The sequence below is a fragment of the Bombina bombina genome, chromosome 7 (genome assembly GCF_027579735.1).
Source record: "Bombina bombina isolate aBomBom1 chromosome 7, aBomBom1.pri, whole genome shotgun sequence".
Lineage (NCBI taxonomy): Eukaryota > Metazoa > Chordata > Amphibia > Anura > Bombinatoridae > Bombina > Bombina bombina.
Genome location: NC_069505.1, coordinates 189,245,608 through 189,267,156, shown reverse-complemented (window position 1 = coordinate 189,267,156; position 21,549 = coordinate 189,245,608). Strand labels below are relative to the sequence as shown.

At 39.8% G+C, this 21,549-nt stretch overlaps 1 protein-coding gene across 2 annotated transcripts in view; it reads right to left on the bottom strand.

Annotated features, from left to right (window-relative positions):
- Positions 1-1,489: 1,489 nt before the first annotated feature.
- The window catches only part of ANO9 (anoctamin 9), a 233,973-nt gene continuing 213,913 nt past the window's right edge, over positions 1,490-21,549 (bottom strand). The window contains exons 25-26 of one of the 2 annotated variants that reach the window (XM_053720508.1): positions 1,850-1,893; positions 1,490-1,690 (exon numbers count right to left, since the gene is read on the bottom strand). In XM_053720508.1, coding sequence (XP_053576483.1) covers positions 1,686-1,690; positions 1,850-1,893 — 49 coding nt within the window. In that variant the 3' untranslated portion in view covers positions 1,490-1,685. The remainder of the gene's footprint in view (positions 1,691-1,849; positions 1,894-21,549) is intronic. The other variant, XM_053720509.1, reaches the window with a different exon arrangement.

The following is a 21,549-nucleotide window of genomic DNA, read 5'->3' as shown; positions in this document are numbered from 1 at the left end:
GCTGACTCTGCTTGCCTGACCATGTCTTTGCCTTATGACTCAGCCTCAGCTCTACTATTGACTTTACCAAAAGCTAAGGGACCTTTCCACCTGACGCCAACTAGCGGCCAGGAAGTAGCGGGGGGAGAACCTTGCGGCTTGTACCTTACACATACTGAGCACCCTGTGCTGTCAGCAGTGCTAATCTTATGATTCTTAACGCAGAAGAACTTAGTGCTGCCCCTACCTTGCTCCAGACACACTTTTGTAGCCATGACAAGGGTAGAAAGTTTAGAAATCTGCAGAAGCACTTCTGCACAGAAAGGGTGAGTGACTTATGGAACAGATAGAGGACACAGTTTGAATTATGCTTCTTTCCCCTTTTACTTACTAGGATCCGGTGTTGGATGCTACTCCCTGTACCGGTCTGACGCAGTTTGTCAGCTGGGAGACTTGAGGTCCCAGTCTGCTTATATAAAACCAGGAGGTGCTTTCTATTTGTGAGTAGCTTTTTGTTATGACTCTATTTTGGATGTCAGAGACATTATCACGCTATGTAGCGCCACTGTCTTATGCTGTGTTTTTGATTGATACTTCCAGTGGTCGGCCTGACTTCATCCAGGGAGTCTCTCTGTATTCTGTATTTCAAGACCTTTTCCACCATTTGGCCATCTGCTGACATATTTGTGAACAATTGGATACTTGACATTACCTTATTAATTTTTTATATAATTTTTCATTCTGATATACGCATGTATTTTTAACCCTTTGAGTGCTAAGCCATTTCCCACCTGGATGCTAAGCTGGATTTAAGGTTTTTTTTTTGTTTGTTTTTTTAACTATTTTTAAATATATTTTTTTTGCCTGAGATACAGGCTTCTTAACAGCATGCCCCATTTCCCTATATTGTGCATTGTAAATTTGTGCAGTGATGTCATCACGTCATTGAGCGTGATGTCCCCGCGTGAAGGAAAACCCGCCGATGCCTGTCACTATACAGGCCCAATCGCCAGGGTGGGAGTCGATGGGAGCCCCCAGATTGCCTTAAAGGTAGGCGAGTGCAGAGCCGTTGTTAGCACTCAAGGGGGTGTGTCCCGATTCTAGTTCTTTACATTAACCAATGCTGTAGGACTGTATATATCTATGCTATGACTATCTAATTTAACAAGTTTAGAAAATAGTAAAGGTACAGTATGTGATTTGACAATTGGAAGGGGTGGTCTGAAGTCTTGTACACAGACATCTGAAAAGCCACAAGGAAATGTATTATAGAAATGTAGGAACATGATTAAACACCTGATAGCAGAGCACCCTCACCCTGCTGAGAATAGTCTATAGGGAAGAGGGGTGTGAGAATATGAGAAATGAGCATTTGTGTGAATAGAGAGGAGCAATCTCTTCACCTCTTTGCAAACTATAACTCACATGACATTCTTGTAGACCACATGACATTAAATGATTAGCGAGTTGCAAGGTGTGCTCTGTACAGTAGCCAATAAAGGACATGACATTTCATAATTAAAAAAAATGTTTATTTACAAAACAGTACTCGAAACACTAAAGAAATAAACTAGACAAAATTGGAAGCTCCTGTATAAGTCATGCCTGGCACTGTGCCACACTGCAGGTCAGCCATATGGTAATACCCAGTGCTTCCATCTTGTCTTGTTATGGAGACGATTTTCACACCGCTGTAGAGTGCTCTATTACACTGAAAAAAAAAGAAAAGAAATTGAATGACATCCAACTTTGCCCAGTATTTCCAGCAACTATAGAAGACATAAGCGTGCTATTAGATGGGATAGCGGAAATGTTATTCTTTAGGGTGAAGCACAAACAGTCTTGTGGCAGGTTAGTAATTGCTTTTTACCTGAAGATTCAAAGGAACTGTCAACAGGCTCCTCAGGAAATTTTCTGCAGAAGTGAGGAGGGCAGAATTAGTACCCCGGAGAGTACAGTTCCATAGAGGTTTATATCATATTGGTCTCAAAAAGTTCCTTCTTGTTGTTCCTAAATATGACATAATTTATGCCTACCTGAAATCATTTTCTTTTTGGCAGTGAGAGTCCACAAATACATGATAACCTATGGGAAATACTTCGCCTGGCCACCAGGAGGAGGCAAAGACACCACAAACAAAGCATTAAATATCCCTCCCACTTCCCCTACCCTCTCAGTAGTCCAAGTCGAGGTTAAGGAAGAGTAGAGAGATTAAAAAGGGGTACAGAGGTGCTATAAAACTGCAACCACCAAATTATTTCAGGGCGGGTTTGTGGACTCTCACTGCCAAGAAAGAAAATACTTTATCAGGTAAGCATAAATTATGTTTTCTTTCTAATGGCAGCGAGAGTGCACAAATTCATCATAACCTATGGGAAACCAATACCCAAGCTGTGGAGTCAACAAACATTTAGGGAAGAAAAGGTTGGGAAGGCAGAAGAACCTTTCTCACCAATGATGCCTCTGCTGAGGCAAAAACATTGAATCTGTAAAATTTTGTGGAAATATGCAAAGAGGACCAAGTAGCAGCCTTAAATATCTGTTCAACTGAAGCCTCATTCTTGAGGGCCCAGGAAGAAGACACTGCATGGGTAAAATGTGCCGTAATTCAGGATGGAGGCTGCTTCTAAATATGCCAAGTGAATCAAACTTCTTAGCCAGAAAAATAGAGTAACAGCAGTGGCCTGCTGACCTTTGCACTTACCAGAGTGCAGGATAAATAAGGAAGATGATTGACTAAATTCCTTTGTAGCATGAAGATAGCACTTCAAAGCTCTAACCATGACCAGATTATGCAAAAGTCTCTCCTTAGAGGAAGAAGGACTGGGACAGACACACAATATTAATCAAGAGATTGTTTTTCTGAGTTGAAACAACCTTAGGTAAAAACCGCATCTTTGTTCTCAGTACGGCCTTATCCAAACGAAACACTAGAAAAGGCGGGTCGCATTGAAGGGCAGACAGTTCAAACACCCTTTGAGCAGAAGAAATAGCTAACATAAATAACACTTTCCAGGTAAGCAATAGAATGCATAGGCTCAAACGGAGCCAGTTTAAGAACTCTAAAAACTAAATTAAGGCTTCATAGCGAAGCAACAAGAGAAGGGAACACCAGGTTTCTCCCAATCCTCAGATATATTGTCCACCACCAATGAAGGCACTGAGAACACATCAGGGGTATTTAACTTAGCTTTAAACACCACATACAACTTGTAAACCTGTATTTCTTATGATGGTTTAGACTCAGGTACGCCCAGGGTAGATAATACCTCCTTAAGTTGTGATGTGAGTCACCATGACCTGGGGGCCTGTTACAGAACACTCTTTGGGCAGCGGGTACATGGGCTTAAGGATACCCAGGGACTGCATGGAAATGTGGAATTTTATATGCTGGACACCCCATGTACTTTCATAACTCTGGGTACAGGGTGTGACTCTATAAACCAAGTGAGCATAAAGGACTTAACAGTTAATAAGAGCTGTTTTTATATCTTCTTATAAAAGGTGTTTTATTTACGTTTCAGTTCTGATTTTGTCTCAGGAGTCTGTCTAGTTAAACTGATTGTGTTCATGTGTGATTTTGTAAACTAGACTGCCCAAAATCAGATTAAGTAAATTTACCCCACAGTTAATTAAATTGATATGGTAATCTGTGGATAGACAGTTGCTTAGAGGTGTGATGTATTGTGCATATGTTTGTTTTACTGTTTAACCAATTCTCTCTGTATGCTGAAGATCTGTGACTCTGGAATACCAGGGTGTATAAATATGTGTGCTGCTTTTAAATAAAGTGTTCATTTTGTGTTCAGAAACCTGTGTGCTGCATCAGTTCTGTTCACCTCCATATTAGACTGTGGTCAAAGGGGGATACCAGGAGCTATTGCTCTGGATAAAGGGATGTCCAGGACAAGGAAAGTGTTCTGACGGAGGTACTCATTCGGGGTACCAGGCAGTCTGTCACATAAGTAAATATCTTAGATGCTCAATTTGAATCTATAATTAATGTCCTCCGAGACCTATGATTCACCGTAGGAGTTAGAAGAGGAAAATTATCCTTCAGAACTAGCCAAGGAATCGTCTTCAGAAAGTGGCATATGACTGACCGCTGCAGCTCCTATAGAACTGCTGGTCCTAGAATCAGAAGAAACATAGTTACATTTCCTCAACCTTTTTTCTGCAAGTGGCATAGCACTCAGGGCAGCCAAAACTGCTGTCTGTAATTAGGCTGCAAAGTCATGAGGAAAGGCACTAACAGCTGAGGAAGTTTAATGGATGGGGTCACAGGGTACAGCATGTGAGGGGATTGAGGCAACAGCCTGGGGTTGTAAAACTGGCATATCAGAACAAATTGATATCTGTGAAGCCGCAGAGCATCCGGGATTAGGCTGAACTGGGATATCACAGGTGTCTGGGTACCAGTACCTCCAGAATGAGACTGTAGAATAGATGTAAGGCATAAGTTACACAATTGAGCAGGAGAACACACTGTGCTCAATCTGCAGATCTTGCACTTATTTGCCTCAATTAAAGAAGCAGGGCAAACATCTTCCTGGCTCAGGTCTGACATAGAGCCCTTCATGTGTAACACACTAAAGCATACTTACAGAAAAGTCTTTATTGGCCACTAATCAAAGGTATTGATTCCTTATGAAGCCCCTAGATAATGCTTGTATTTTGGATGTCTCGCCACCTCCTGCGGAGCAGAAGTTTCTCACGCTGCCAATCCGTCTCCCAACTATCTCAGCATACAGCAAGCAATATGAAAAGGAGGCTTGGGCGTGAATGGCGCTGAAAAAATGGCCCGCTACGTAAGTGCATCCTCCAAGTCATGAGACAATCCCCTTACATCCGGACAGCATCTGTTAAAACAATGGCACCAAACATCTAATGTGTGGGCCATGCTATACACGACTGAGGAAATTTCCTCCTCATACTGACACTCCAAGCCCTTATCCCACTATACAGTAAGGAAGAACTCGACCGGAGGGGTAAGGAACGGAGAAAAGGGACTTACTCATTAAGAAGTCATCCAGTCTGGGTCCTGTAATACAAAAAGAAATCAGCGTAACTAACAATGTTCATCTGTGAAGGGAGGATAGCTCAGCAATCTGGAGGAGGTATGGGAACTTCCCTACGACCACCAGAGGCTAACTGACACCAAAACTCTACTTAGAGAATTACATGGCTTTTACCAACTCCTCTCTTGCAGGAAACAATCCATTGAGAGCAATCGAAAACTGAATCTTCAGCAGAGCACCTCTCTCTGCCAACCTCCATGAAACGAGGCAAATAACTACTTGGAGGGTAGGGGACATGTAAGGGATATTTAATTCTTTGTTTGGGGTGCCTTTGCCTCCTCCCGGTGGCCAGGTGCAGTATTTCCCATAGGTTATGATGAATTTGTGGACTCTCACTGCCATTAGAAAGAGAAATATATATATATACACACACACACACACATATATATATATACACACACACACAGTGTTTGCACATTTTCAGTATATTTATATAATGGGCAGCTCTTTGCCCACATCCCTGTTTCACTGATTCTGATTTATCCAGAAGCTGTAGTCCTGCAGCCAATCAGAAGCTGCCTAGCTCAAACTGTTAAATTTTTGGGGGGGGTGGCTGTTGGTTACCATAGAGACAAAAGGCTGATGTGTTACATGCGCATGTAAACAACAATCTCTGCGCACTTTTAATTAACCCAAAAGGATTAATGATTCAGATAAAACACACACTTTTAAACAAATTTTCAATTTACTTCTATTATCTAATTTGCTTCATTCTTTTGGTATCCTTTGTTGAAGGAGCAGTAGTGCACTACTGGGAGGCAGCTGAAAAACAATGGCAAAATGCAAAAATGTGCAGCCACCAATCAGCAGCTCCTGAGCCTACATATGTATACTATTTAACAAACAATACAATAAGAACAAAACAAATTAAATAATTGAAATAAAATTGGAATACATTTGCATGCTCTGATGCATGAAAGAAAACAAATTGGGTTTCATGTCCTTTAACCTTCAGCTTCTGTTCTCCATACATATAATGATCAACAATAACCAGCAAAGCATTGTTTGCAAGTATATATATAAATATATGTTATTGTTACCATTAAACTAAAGTATAAAGCTCTGACCCATTGCATAGATCAACATCCAAAATAAAGAGTTTACAATTACACTGACATTTTCAAGATACACCCTTTGAAAAGCTTGGTGGAATCAATATGCTGGGTTTTCTTTGCTGTGGGGAGTTTGGGACATACATCATTGAGTTTGTGTTCTGAGCTAAACGGTCATTCTGTTAAATGTTACAGAGTTAGATAAAATTACAAGATAAAAAAACAAAATGTATGCTTACCTGATAAATTACTTTCGTTCCGGGCATGGAGAGTCCACAATTCCATAATTACTGTTGGGAATTCAGCTTCTGGCCACCAGGAGGAGGCAAAGACACCCCAGCAAAGCTCAAGTATCCCTCCCACTTCCCCTAATACCCCAATCATTTAGCCGTGGGAAAAGGAAAGAGACATAGGAACACAAGGGGTATAAAGATCATGAAAATATAAAAGCGCGGGTCGTGGACTCTACATTCATTACTGCTGAGAAACCAATACCCAAGCCAGAGAGGACACATAATGGACAGGAAGGGAGAACCAAAGGCAGGCGGACCGAAACTGAAGGGACCACCACTTGAAGCACTTTTCTCCCAAAAAGAAAATTCAGCTGAGGCAAAAACATAGATTATTACAATTTTAAAAGGACGTGCAAAGAGGCCAAAGAATAAGTCTTACAGATTTGTTCTTTGGAAGTTTCGTCCTTAACCCCTTAGTGACCAGAGCACTTTTCCATTTTCTGTCCGTTTGGGACCAAGGCTATTTTTACATTTTTGCAGTGTTTGTGTTTAGCTGTAATTTTCTTCTTACTCATTTACTGTACCCACACATATTATATACCGTTTTTCTCGCCATTAAATGGACTTTCTAAAGATACCATTATTTTCATCATATCTTATAATTTACTATAAAAAAAATTATAAAATATGAGGAAAAAATGGAAAAAAACACACTTTTTCTAACTTTGACCCCCAAAATCTGTTACATATCTAAAACCACCAAAAAACACCCATGCTAAATAGTTTCTAAATTTTGTCCTGAGTTTAGAAATACCCAATGTTTACATGTTCTTTGCTTTTTTTGCAAGTTATAGGGCCATAAATACAAGTAGCACTTTGCTATTTCCAAACCATTTTTTTCCAAAATTAGCGCTAGTTACATTAGAACACTGATATCTTTCAGGAATCCCTGAATATCCCTTGACATGTATATATTTTTTTTTAGTAGACATCCCAAAGTATTGATCTAGGCCAATTTTGGTATATTTCATACCACCATTTCACCGCCAAATGCGATCAAATACAAAAAATTGTTCACTTTTTCACGAATTTTTTCACAAACTTTAGGTTTCTCACTGAAATCATTTACAAACAGCTTGTGCAATTATGGCATAAATGGTTGTAAATTCTTCTCTGGGATCCCCTTTGTTCAGAAATAGCACACATATATGGCTTTGGCGTTGCTTTTTGGTAATTAGAAGGCCGCTAAATGCCACTGCGCACCACAAGTGTATCATGCCCAGCAGTTAAGGGGTTAATTAGGGAGCTTTTAGGGAGCTTGTAGGGTTAATTTTAGCTTTAGTGTAGTGTAGTAGACAACCCCAAGTATTGATCTAGGCACATTTTGGTATATTTCATGCCACCATTTCACCGCCAAATGCGATCAAATTAAAAAAAACGTAAAATTTTTCACAATTTTAGGTTTCTCACTGAAATCATTTACAAACAGCTTGTGCAATTATGGCACAAATGGTTGTAAATGCTTGTCTGGGATCCCCTTTGTTCAGAAATAGCAGACATATATGACTTTGGCGTTGCTTTCTGGTAATTAGAAGGCCACTAAATCCTGTTGCGCCTCACACGTGTATTATGGCTAGCAGTGAAAGGGTTAATTAGGGAGTTTGTAGTGAGCTTGCAGGGTTAATTTTAGCTTTAGTGTAGAGATCAGCCTCCCATCTGACACATCCCACCCCCTGATCCCTCCCAAACAGCTCCCTTCCCTCCCCCACCCCACAATTGTCCCCGCCATCTTAAGTACTGGCAGAAAGTCTGCCAGTACTAAAATAAAAGAGTTTTTAAAAAAAAATGAATTTTTTTTTTAGCATATTTACATATGCTACTGTGTAGGATCCCCCCCTTAGCCCCCAACCTCCCTGATCCCCCCCAAAACCGCTCTCTAACCCTCCCCTCTGCCTTATTGGGGGCCATCTTGGGTACTGGCAGCTGTCTGCCAGTACCCAGTTTACAATAAAAAGTGCTTTTTTTGGTTTTTTCTGTAGTGTAGCTTCCCCCAACCCCCCACCCCCCACAAACAAACCCCCACCACCTTGCTCATTGTATATATTTTATTTTGAATATATTTTTTATTTCCCCATTTTCTGCAGTGTAGCGGTTCCCACCCGCTCCCTCCCCGTGCACGCGCCCGCCCCCACCCTCCCGTGCACGCGCGCGCGCCCGTGCGCGCCCCCAGCCACCCCCGCCCACGATCCCGCCCCCCTTCAGATCCACATGGCCATCGATGGCCGCCACCCGCCTCCCGGTCCGGCTCCCACCCACCAACGCCGGTAGCCACCGATCTCCGGTGCAGAGAGGGCCACAGAGTGGCTCTCTCTGCACCGGATGGCTTACAAACGTTATTGCAGGATGCCTCCATATCGAGGCATCACTGCAATAACCGGAAAGCAGCTGGAAGCGAGCAGGATCGCTTCCAGCTGCTTTCCACACTGAGGACGTGCAGGGTACGTTCTCAGGCATTAACTGCCTTTTTTCTGAGGACGTACCCTGCACGTCCTCAGTCGTTAAGGGGTTAAAGGGACACTGAACCCAATTTTTTTCTTTTGTGATTCAGATAGAGCATGCAATTTTAAGCAACTTTCTAATTTACTCCTATTATCAATTTTTCTTTGTTCTCTTGCTATCTTTATTTGAAATAAAAGCCATCTAAGCGTTTTTGGGTTAAGAACTCTGGACAGCACTTTTTGATTGGTGGATGGATTTTTTCCACCAATCAGCAAGGACAACCCAGGTTGTTCACCAAAATGGGCCGGCATCTAAACCTAGATTCTTGCATTTCAAATAAAGATACTAAGAGAATAAAGAACATTTTATAATAGGAGTAAATTAGAAAGTTGCTTAAAAATGCATGCTCTATCTGAATCACAAAAGAAAAATTTTGGGTTCAGTGTCCCTTTAAGGCCCAGAGATACGAAACAGCACAGGGAGGGAAAGACGAATCCTTTAAGGAGACTGCTGTTCAGTTGTCTAATAAGCCAAACGAAAAACAGCCCTTAGACCAAAAAAGGAGTAGATGCAAAGACCTCATCCAGGTTGAAAAGCTAAGCTTAGAAGCTAAGATTAGGGCAGCAGAAAGGAACTGCAATCCCCGTAATTAGCACTGCGGTCAGAAACCACCTAGAGCAAAAAAAAAACTAAACTAGTACGGAGAACAACCTTTTCCCTACAGTTAACAAGATAAGGAGGATCACACTAAAAGTTTGGAAAATCTAAAGCTCTGCGAATTAAAGAAACAGCCAACAAAAACAAAACATTCTCCCATAAAAGATAAATATCAACAGAATGGGAGTCTTGAGAACCAGAATAGGACTCCAGGAAGGAGCAACAGGCTGAAAACATAGGTTGGATACTAACCAGCACCTGTTGGACATCCGGACAACTGGGTAATTCTTTATATAACAGAATGAAAGGAAAGAGTTCTGCCCTTATAAAGAATTATTGGACAAACCCTTCTCCGAAACCCTCTTGGAGAAAAGTCCTTGCGCAAGGAAAACCTCTAGACTTTAATTTAGAGACAGGAGCGCTAGAACTTATGATACCTATGACAAATCCCTGACTTAGCTTGCCTGATCCGAGAGACAGGTCCCTATCTGAAAACTATCTTTTAGAGAGGACCAAACGTCTATTTCCATGGCGTCTGCCATAGAAGAATTAGAGTTTGATCAAGGAAAAGGACCTAGAAAAAAAAGATCCTTCTGCACCAGAGCTGCTGACAAAGTCTGTAAAAAATCGGAGAACATAGAATAACTAAGGTCTGCTCCCGCTTGATGGGGGCTATAACTCTGGTATTGAGGAGAGAAGCCATGAAGTTGATCTCCAGAACCCCCACCTAAAGGCAGCAAATAGTAGAAGTTCCTTTTTGCTCACATACACATTTAAAATCACATCACCAGTGTAGTACTATTCTAATGTTGTACGGTAAATAAGTTATGCAGTGACTGGAGTAATTCGTAGCTTGTCGTGTAACAAGGGAAAGAGATTATAGCACAACAACAGAATACTTTTACATTTTATAAATGGCAGTGTTTAAGCTAAATTGAGATTCTGAAGTTTGCCACAGTATTCCTAAGATACTACAAGAGAGTACTTAGCAATAATTAGGCACTGTTACTATTACAGAGGCAGAGAGTTAGTGTGATTACCCCTACAATAAAATGTACAATTCCAAGGGAGTAACTCTTCCGGTCCTGTAACTGGGACTTACAGATAAATAACACTCACCCCACTTGTGGTACTTATTCTGTTTTCATCTACTGTTTGCAAGATGACTGCCTTCTGATGGAAAGTTAGACATGCAATCTACTTATAGTTAGCAGAATCCAGCAGTAGCTTAACTCAGACAAATTCCACAGCAGAGATTTATGAATCCTTCAAGCTTTATTGTTGCAAAACAAGAATTCTGAGGTTCCAGAAGTGGTAATTGCCAGGTAAAAAGAATTTGCCTCTACAAACCTATTAGCAGAAAGTTCTAGCAAACTTTACACATTGAAAGTGAAACTAATTTACACACACAAGTGAAACAAAAATGGAGGCAGGAAGTGACCTCAAAAAGGTCATAGGTAGAACAGAGAATATACATTAAATTGAATACAATAATAAAACATAACACTAGAGGGAGCACAAGAACTAAAATAGCACTTAAAGATGTACATATGAATATATGGACAGAACACTCCCCGTCTGGTATCTGTAGATACCACTATATAAATCAAACAATAAACAATAAACATAAAAATGTTGATTGAAGTCTCTTTATCCATGAGATCTGCAAGACAAAGAAAGAGAGAAAACATACAAAATGCAATTGCAAACATAAGTTTATGTTGTTTTCACATGATAAATCTTGATTAGTAGCAGGGCTGGCACTGTGCCCTGTTGTCATCTCTCTATTGTAATCCTTACAAATTGTCAACCAGTGTCTGTGAGTATAATCACAGTCCATGAGAAATAGAGGAAGTACAACTTCTGTAATCCAAGACCAGGTACACTGGTAAGAAGTGTAGTAGCTTGAAGATGGTTCTCTTTATCAGATTCAGGATCTACAAGCTCAAATGTAGTACTGGCTGATGTTGTATCTGTAGAGTGTAACAAGAATGTGGGTCCTGTCATCCATGTCAATTTAATGCATTGTGCTGAAGTTAATGACCTGGTTGCAAGATCTGCAGGATTTTTGTCAGTAGGTACGTAATACCATTGCTCTGGTTTTGTAGATCTCCTGATGCGTTCTACTCGGTTGCTGATAAATCCTTCATGTGGTTTTCCTTCAATGTCGGTCACCTTTAGGTAGGCCACAGCTGCAATAGCTTCTGTAGATGCATCTGAGAAGATGTAGATCTCTGTTTCTGTAGCTGTTGATAGAGATATAGAAGCATAACACTGTGGAATACAGAGCTTTTCAAGAGCCTTCAAAGAATCCTTCCACTTTTCCCACATTTGACGTTTCTCTATAGGTAGTAAAGTATCCCAGGTCTTTGACTCTGATGAAAGCTGTCTAAGCAGAGACTTTCCTTGTATAGTCACTGGAGCTACAAACCCCAGTGGGTCATAAAGACTGTTAATAATTGATAAAACACAACGTCTAGTGTATGGCTTTTCATCAGTAGAAACTTTGAAAAGAAATTCATCAGTTGATATGTTCCAATGTAGACCAAGACTTTGTTGTACAGGTGGTGTATCTGTACCTAGATCTAAGTCTTTGAGGTCCGTTGCATGGTCTGCTGGAGGAAAGGCTTTCAACACCTTGCTGCTGTTTGAGACTATTTTTTGAAGCCTTAGGTTTGTTACAGATAGCATCCTTTGTGTTCTTTTAAGCAGATCAATGACTTCTTCATCTGTTGGTACAGACTTTATTCCATCATCCACATAGAAGTCTCTTTCTACATATTGTCTGCCATCTGTTCCATATTCCATTTCACCTTCTTGAGCTGTTCTTCTCAGTCCATATATTGCCACTGCAGGTGATGGACTGTTGCCGAAGACATGCACTCTCATGCGATAATCTATTATCTCAGCACTAGTATCATTGTTGCGATGCCACAGAAACCTGAGGTAATTCCTATTGTCTTCTCGAACAATGAAACAATAGAACATCTGTTGTATGTAAGCCATGAATCAATACGAACCTGATCAATACTCCTAAGAGACTGTTAGTAAGGTTAGGTCCAGTAAGAAGAACACTATTAAGTGACATGCCTTCATACTGTGCACTTGAATCAAACACAACCCCTTATTTGACCTGGTTTGCGTGGATGATAGACGCCAAATGAAGGAAGATACCAACATTCTTCACCTTCTTTTAGTGGAGGAGCTGGCTCTGCATGATTATTTTCAAATATCTTCTGCATGAATGATACAAAGTGTTCTTTTATCTTTGGATCTTTCTCTAGAGTACGTTGTAAGGAAGAAAGTCTAGAGAGTGCTTGAACTCTGTTAGGTAACCTTTGTCTTGGATTGCGAAATGGCAGAGGGGCTACCCAACTGTTTGAGTCATCCTTGTAAAACTCTTTGTCCATTAACTTGAGAAATTCTTTATCTTCGATAGAAGGAGCTAGTTTATTGTCAAGCTGTGTTGTGTGGAACACTGTACTTCCAATGTTGTCATCATCTGGTAAGGGAGTAACTATATCATCTTGACTGGCATAGTATGAATGTTCATAGATTCCAGGTTTCTCCTTTACATGGTAGTGATTTGGGCATGGCTCAAAGTAAGATGGACGTCCATTAATTAACACATTAGTTTTCAAGGAGTTAGTAATATCTGTTCTGTAGATCTTTCCTATACAGGCATCTCCAACTATTACCCAGCCAAGGTCAAGTCTCTGAGCGTATGGAGAATTATGAGGTCCATTACATTGCTGGCGTACCTTGTGTATTCTTAGAATGTCTCTACCAAGTAAAAGCAATATCTGGGCATTCTTCTCTAGAGCTGGTATGCAACTAGCTATGTGTTTCATGTGAGAATGGTAATGTGCTATTTCTGGCGTAGGAATCTCATCCCTGTTATCTGGTATTTGATTGCATTCAATAAGTGTAGGTAAAGGCAACTGTATACCATCTGTAATAGAAGCTATTATGAAATCACTAGCTCTTCTTCCTTTTGTTTCAAACTGACCTGCACATGTACCAATGGTGTAAGATGAAGGATTACCATTTACGTTGAATATGTTGAAGAATTCAGTTCTAGCCAGTGACCGATTGCTTTGATCATCCAGAATTGCATACATTCTTACGGATTTATCAGGCTCTCCCTTAGGATACACTTTGACAAGACATATTTTAGAGCAGGACCTTCCACTAAGTCCTTCTCCGCATATTTCAGTACAATTAGAAGCAACAGATGTTTTGTTTGTTGTCTCTTCTTCTTTCTCCCCGCCATGCTTTTCAGCAGGGGCAATACTTTCAAGTGGAAGGGAACTTGAAGACTCTGGGTGGAGAGCAAACACATGTCTGTCACTATTGTATTCTGAACATCTAATATTGGCTTTCCAGTTTCTAGAAAGATGATCTGTTGAAGCACAGCACCTGAAGCATAGTCCATAATTCTTAAGAAGCTCTATGCGTTCTTGCAAAGGTTTTTCTCTAAAGCTACGACATTTCTTAAGTGGGTGAGGCTTCTTGTGCAATGGGCATTCTTGAATTAAATTCTTTAATTTCTCACTTTGCATTCCCTGACTGAAAGGTGCAACATCTGTTTTTTGGACAAACACTGATTTCTTTGAGTTCTTGAATCTTGAAATTTCTTTCTCATGTTCTGGAGAAGTCACCACCCACTGATTTAATTCGTTTAAAGAGAAACTTGGATCATTTCTTGTCCTTGCTATGTCTTGGATGAACTTACTGAAAAATGAAAAGGGAGGGAATGATACATTATTCTCTTGCTTGTATCTTGATCCTTGTGTTGCCCATTTATCTTGAAGAGCATGAGGTAACTTTGCCACAATTGGATTCACACCTTGTGCAGTATCAAGATACCTCAGTCCTGATAGACATGGATCTGCTTTAGCTGCTTCCAGTTCCAGCAGAAGATCACTTAACTCTTGTAGCTTGCGATTGTCCCTCACTGTGACTTTTGAAAATTTTTGTATTTTCTTTAAAAGGGTATTTTCAATTACTTCTGGACTACCATAAGTCAGATCCAAACGTTCCCAAACCATTTTTAAACCTGCAACTGGGTTATCTACATGGACAGCTCTGAGCCTCTTGACACGTTCTGCAGATTCAGCACCTAACCACTTTACCAGCAGATTAAGCTCTTCTCTAGCAGATATACCTAAATCTTCAACAGCAGTCTTGAATGTAGACTTCCAAGACCTGTAGTTCTCTGGCAGATCATCAAATTTTGTAAGACCTGTATTAGTAAGCTCACGTCGAATCATATACCTTGCAAACTCAGACATCTCTAACCTTTCAGTCTTTGTTACTGGAGGTGCCTGAAGATCACTTGGGTAATAGGAATTGAATGCTGAGGGATAGTATGGGTTCGCGGATACATTTAATCCAGCTGAAGCCTTTTCTTTCACTGATCTTAATGGAGGTAACTGTGATGGGCCCCATACTTGTTTGTTTACAAGAGGTTGTGTGATTTGTGCATTGACACCTGAGCTGCTTATCCGCTGAATTGCATCTGTTCTGGCTGGAGCAATTGGATCGCTATTGAGATGTATATAATTTGTGGTAGGGTGCACATCATTCCAACCTCTGTCTTTATGAGCATTGCCTCCTTCCTCCTCCTCAAAGGAGTTGTAGTGTTTTCCACTCTGGTTAAGAACATAATCACATGTTCTCTTCTCTGGGTAGTCTGATCCCACCAGACTGACAGAATATTCTAGGAGCTCTTCTGTATTGGCTGCCTCAAGTACCTTTAATCTTGCCATGGCGACAGTAACTTCTTTTTCATTTTGCAGTATTTCTAAATCTGTTTCTTTTTTCGCTGCTTCTAATTCTTTTTCCTTTTCCCATTTTGCTGCTTCTAATTCTTTTTCCTTCTCCCATTTTGCTGCTCCTAATTCTTTTTCCTTCTCCCATTTTGCTGCTTCTAATTCTTTTTCCTTCTCCTGTTTTGCTGCCTCCATTTTCAGTGTTGCTTCTTTTTTGCTAAAAGAGGCGCACACCATTGCAGCTTCTGCTTCTGCACGTGCTTTTGTAATGGCAGAGCTTATAGATGAAGAGGAAGTACTTCTAGATTTAGCAGAGCGAATTGTTGAGGCAGCACGCTGTGATCTGGATTTTAGCAAGTCTGCAATCCTGCTTTCAACTGTTGCTAATGTGCTCTGCACTAGTTTCTTGCTCTGTAGATTAGATTCATTAAACTGGGTTTGAATTTGCACAGTTTCCTCAACATTAGTTTTTGATAGCAGATTAAAATATTTGCGTGACAACCTTTCATAATTTTCGTAACAAGCATTAAGTCTGTCAGCAATCTTGTTTAACTGTTCTCTGTCATCAGGAGTTTCATTTGCTAAAGACAAACATTTTCTAAGCTTCTCCCACATTTCATCCAATGCATCCACTAATTCATCTTTCTCAGCTTGATAACTTTGTATGACTTTCTCAGTGGGTGTTATTATACGCTGTGGTCTAATGTTCTGCTCTCTCTCCTGTGACAGTGTAGCTTGTATTGCAAGTTCCTTTTCAGACATTTTAAGTAGATTAGAGCTATTTAACTGCAGTCATAAATTTCTCTGAGGAAACTGACAGTTTATACAAAAGTTCAGTGTAAGCTTCTCAGCTGCAGATTATCTTGTGTGAGACAGTGCAAATGCTTAATGGAATCTTCCTTGTTAAATGCAGAAACATTTACTGAGCTGTGGTGCAGCAAGCAATGCAGGTTCTTATTTATAGAAAGTCCTTAGTTATACACTGAGCTGTGTACAGTTTAACAAACATGAGTCTTTCTATTGAAAATTAATAACTCTGAAGGTATTCTTTTTACTATTCTGTTTTCATCTACTGTTTGCAAGATGACTGCCTTCTGATGGAAAGTTAGACATGCAATCTACTTACAGTTAGTAGAATCCAGTAGTAGCTTAACTCAGACAAATTCCACAGCAGAGATGTATGAATCCTTCAAGCTTTATTGTTGCAAAACAAGAATTCTGAGGTTCCAGAAGTGGTAATTGCCAGGTAAAAAGAATTTGCCTCTACAAAGCTATTAGCAGAAAGTTCTAGCAAACTTTACACATTGAAAGTGAAACTAATTTACACACACAAGTGAAACAAAAATGGAGGCAGGAAGTGACCTCAAAAAGGTCAGAGGTAGAACAGAGAATATACATTAAATTGAATACAATAATAAAACATAACACTAGAGAGAGCACAAGAACTAAAATAGCACTTAAAGATGTACATATGAATATATGGACAGAACAGTACTTCCACACTGCAACAATCCAGTTATAGCTCGAGTTTACAGTCAGAGGCGAAAAATGCAGATAACTAGAATCTGTAACTCATACAGATCGAGAGATTCCTCGACAGCAGCGTTCTCTGCTGTTCACACAGTGACGCCTCTATCTGTGTTCCGGCCTGCGGTACTCGGCTCCGGGCTCCATTAGATGACATCAGTGATGACGTAGGGCTTGTGAGTGAGAATCTTCACCCAGCGCTTGCCGGCTTCCTGTGGGACGCTCACACTACTCGGCTTTTTGCTTTTGCTGCACTGTTGATCTTCTGGAGTTTAATTGATTTAAATAAACCTTGGATTTGACTACGTTTTTGTGTGTCACGGGACATCATACTTTCTCTCTGTGACTGTTACTATTACAGCCTTATTTTCTTATTTATATTAACAACAGGTGAGCTTTTTTAAAAAAACAGACATCCCCTATTGTTCTCTTTCTTTTTGTTGTTATATAAGGAGAAATCACCTCAATATGAGAGATAACAATATTGTATCCATATACATAAAATAGGAGAACATGAGAATAAACCTTTAGTGTCCTAAGATCACTAAGAAATATATATAGCATATATAACAAACAATATGTAATGTATGACCATGCAAGATGTCCCAGACCTTAACAGAAATCACCTCAGTGAAAGAAAGATTAGATTTATGTTCCCATATAAAATAAATATAGGGTAACATAAAATTAATATAATAGAGTTCTAAGATCACTAAAGAAAAAAATATATAAAGTTACATAGGACCATATATGATGCTACCTAGATTACTAGAAATCACCTTAAAGGGACATTAAACACTTTGAGATGGTAATATAAAATGATAAATTGTATATAATAAAGCAACTCTGCAATATACTTTAATTATTTATTTTGTCCTCTTTGCCTATAATTCCATTCTGAAATTGTGAGCTTTTCAGTTCCTGTTAGAAATGGAAGTGCAGAACACTGTTAAATCCAGCACAACCATTGGCTGCACACTCTAATGACCTATGTATAACTGTCCCTAATTGGCCACAGCAGAGAAGGTAACACAAGTTACAACATGGCAGCTCACAGTGTTTTATAGACACTAAAACTTTACACTTATTTTGTCACTTTTTAAACAACTAATGAAACTTTAAAAAATACATCTACATGTTATTCATGGACTAATCTTTTCTTTGAATGCATCATTCTATCTAGCATATATTTAGTGTTTAATGTCCCTTTAATATGAGAAAGATTACAATAAAAAGGTAACATAAAATAAATATGCTAGTGTTCTAAGATCACTAGGAAATCAATGTAGATATGATACATAGGGCAGCGCCTTTACAATGAACCACCACTAGATGGCAGCAAACACCAGGGAATCCCTAATAAGTAAAAGCGTATATAGGGCCATACATATAATACATATTAGGAAATGACTGAAAACATAATGGCAGTCTTGTTTACCATATAAAAAGCTAAATTTCTTTAAGAACTAAATAGATAAGAAATATGATGTACAGATTAAAATTCATGTCCCCCAAAAATACACAAACTCTTCATGAAGAGTGCACCTTTAGACCTCAGTTTAAAATGGAGAGAAAAAAACGATAGGAGGATTGCTATTGCCGCTCTCGGATCCAACCTTCTTCCCCTAAAGATTTGGCAAGCGCGGCACAAGCTTTTAGCTGTTTATACCGAGAGGCAGTGTATCTAGAAGTTTATTATTTACTATATAAAGTGCAGTGTTTACATTAGTGGGCGGAGTTACGGTAATTGCCGATCACCAGTTTTGACAATGACCAGTTTCGACACAACACCGGTCCGTGGTGGGAACAAAAGGTTTTAATCCCCTTAATTAGCAGAAATTACTGATGCGGGAGAGAATTGACTAGCGTCCCTCATAACTAAAGACATAAGGGAGAATGAGGAATATTGGACCTAACTTTATCAGACCCCTGTAGTCCAAACACAAAATGGCACCAAAACGGACCGCTCTAAAAGCGGCCCTGAGGCAAAACAGTCTCTAAATATATTCTTAATAGCCTAGAGGCTAACCTCCATTCCTGAGAGGCATTTCTCTGGCAGGCTGTCTGCCGTGGCTGAAGCTATGAGTCATTTTAAAATCATTATTTAATGTCAGTGCTCGCTTCAAGGCGCTACTGCAATTCCCAGCTTCCAGCACTGAGAAACTGTACATAAGGCTCTGCGGGGCTAAGATTGAATGCCGCAATTGCCTCAGAGTAAGAAAGACACTGCCCGCTTCGGTTCAACAATAAAGGTCTATGCCCCTTCAGAACCGGAGCATCAATGTATTGTAAAGCAGCACCCTTCTGAACTATAACCGACAATCTAACTAGTGGGGCAAAATTAAAGGGACACTGAACCCAATTTTTATTATTTTGTGATTCAGATAGAGCAGGCAATTTTAAGCAACTTTCTAATTCTTTCTAATTTACTCCTATTATTTTTCTTTGTTCTCTTGCTATCTTTATTTGAAAAATAAGGCATCTAAGCTTTTTTTTGGTTCAAATCTCTGGATAGCACTTTTTTATTGGAGTATGAATTTATCCAAGAACAAAGATAGCAGGCATGGATACAGCAAGTGAATGCAGATTCATTTATTCAAATCAGAAGACATCCATAAAACAAGAATAGAGTGGAGGAACTAGGTCTTACACGTTTCGGCTATGCCTTACTCATAGACCCTAGTCCTCCACTCTCACGTGTATATTTATAGGCTCTAATTACAACTTCTCCTCCCTCCACATAGTGTCAAAGTAATCAACCCTCTTAAAGGGATACATAGCTTAGAGCGTGTCAAAGCCTATACAGAGGCAATTCATAGTTGATTAAAGAGGAACAATACAAGTCATCATAACAAATCAGAAGACATCAGCATGTTATATGGTTACATTGTAAATAGTCACAGAATAAACTAATATATATATACTGTACATATACAGGCAATATTATGAATTAATCCATCAATCAGCAAGAACAACTCAGGTTGTTCACCAAAAATTGGCCGGCATCTAAACTTACATTCTTGCATTTCAAATAAAGATACCAAGAGAATGAGGAAAATTTAACAATAGGAGTAAATTAGAAAGTTTCTTAAAATGTCATGCTCGATCTGAATCATGAAAGAAAAAAATTTGGGTTCAGTGTCCCTATAAAAAGGGGAACGTAGAAGTAGGGATTCTCTGCAGAGGCTCTAGGCACGTTAAAGTGGCCACAAGAGTAAAGGGACGGATTCCTTTAAAGAAAAAGTCTGAGGATATAAAAGAGTCCTCCTCAGAATCGCTACATTCTAAACAGAAGCTCCGATATCAATAGGAGAGCACCGGAGAGATCCTGATAATAAGGGCATGTCATAGCTCAATAATCCTTCTGCTCAATTTCTTATGATCTCTCTTGAGAGGGATATAACTAAAAGTCCCAGACCCCCTCTGAAGGAATAAGATGCCACCCAGTCACCTCTCTTCTGAGCAGTCCCTTGATGAGCCCTCCAAATATAATAAATAAATAAAGGCAAGGACTTACCCTCCAGGGTCTCTGCTGTGGAGCAGACAAAGCACCTCCAGGTTTAGCCAGCTTCATCCGACATATGACAGGGACCTGGGTAAAAAGGAAAGCAGTGCAAGTGTAACACTGGTTACCTGATGGGGGTGTTAGAACAAATTGCTGGAGAGAGAACAGAGCACCTTCCTGTGACCTTCAGCAGCTAACAGCTACGAATACTCTTACTCAAGAGAATTACATGGACACAGCATTAACCCCAGTCCTGTCTTGAAAGGGAAGCTACCCATTATAGGACTTCATTTTCTTCAGAGCATCCATCTTCACCTCCTCCAAGTTACCGAGGCAAAGAATGACTAGGGGATTATGGGAAGTGGGAGGGATACTTGAGCTTTGCTGGGGTTTCTTTGCCTCCTCCTGGTGGTCAGAAGCTGAATTCCCAACCGTAATGAATGGGATTGTGGACTCTCCATGCTATTGGAAAGAAATAATATTCTTAAATATTTAACAGTTTGTTAAAATAATTCACTAAACCATATCTGATTGTTTTATACTATTTGTTATTTAACTTGAAATGATGTTAAACTATTATATCAGGGGCATCTATGCCAGTAATGCTGACAGATAAAGTGAGCCTTGTGTACGGTTTAGCCTGGCTCTGAGTGATCCCAGCAGTATATTTTCACTGACAATAGCAGAGAATAACATAATAATATTTACATTAGTGGTCAATAGCCTCCACTAGATCCCACCAATACAGGACATGATCTATATTTTACTGGACAATTGGGTATATTGACCGGCCATGCAGGAAATTCATTACTAAAAACATGGATACTTGAGAGAATGAGTCTGATCTACAGTCTTATATGGCATATGGCTGACAGAGGGGCAGGAGGGCCATTGGTCACATCTGAGGTCTTATATGGCATATAGCTGACAGAGGGGCAGGAGGGCCATTGGTCACATCTGAGGTCTGATATGGCACATAATTCACAGCTACAACCCACTGGTCACAGTGGTCACCTGCTTGTTGACCAGTATTTTTGTGGGAAACAGCTGGAAACCCTAGTGTCAGATGATTGTACATTAGGGTAGAAGCAGATAATTTTTTGTTAATCTGACATTATTTGCATATTGCTCTGCAGTGTGACCTGCGGCACCATTACCCTCTTGACTTCTTGTGGATTAAAGGGACAGTCTACTCCAGAATTTGAATTGTGTAAAAAGATAGATAATCCCTTTACTACCCGTTTG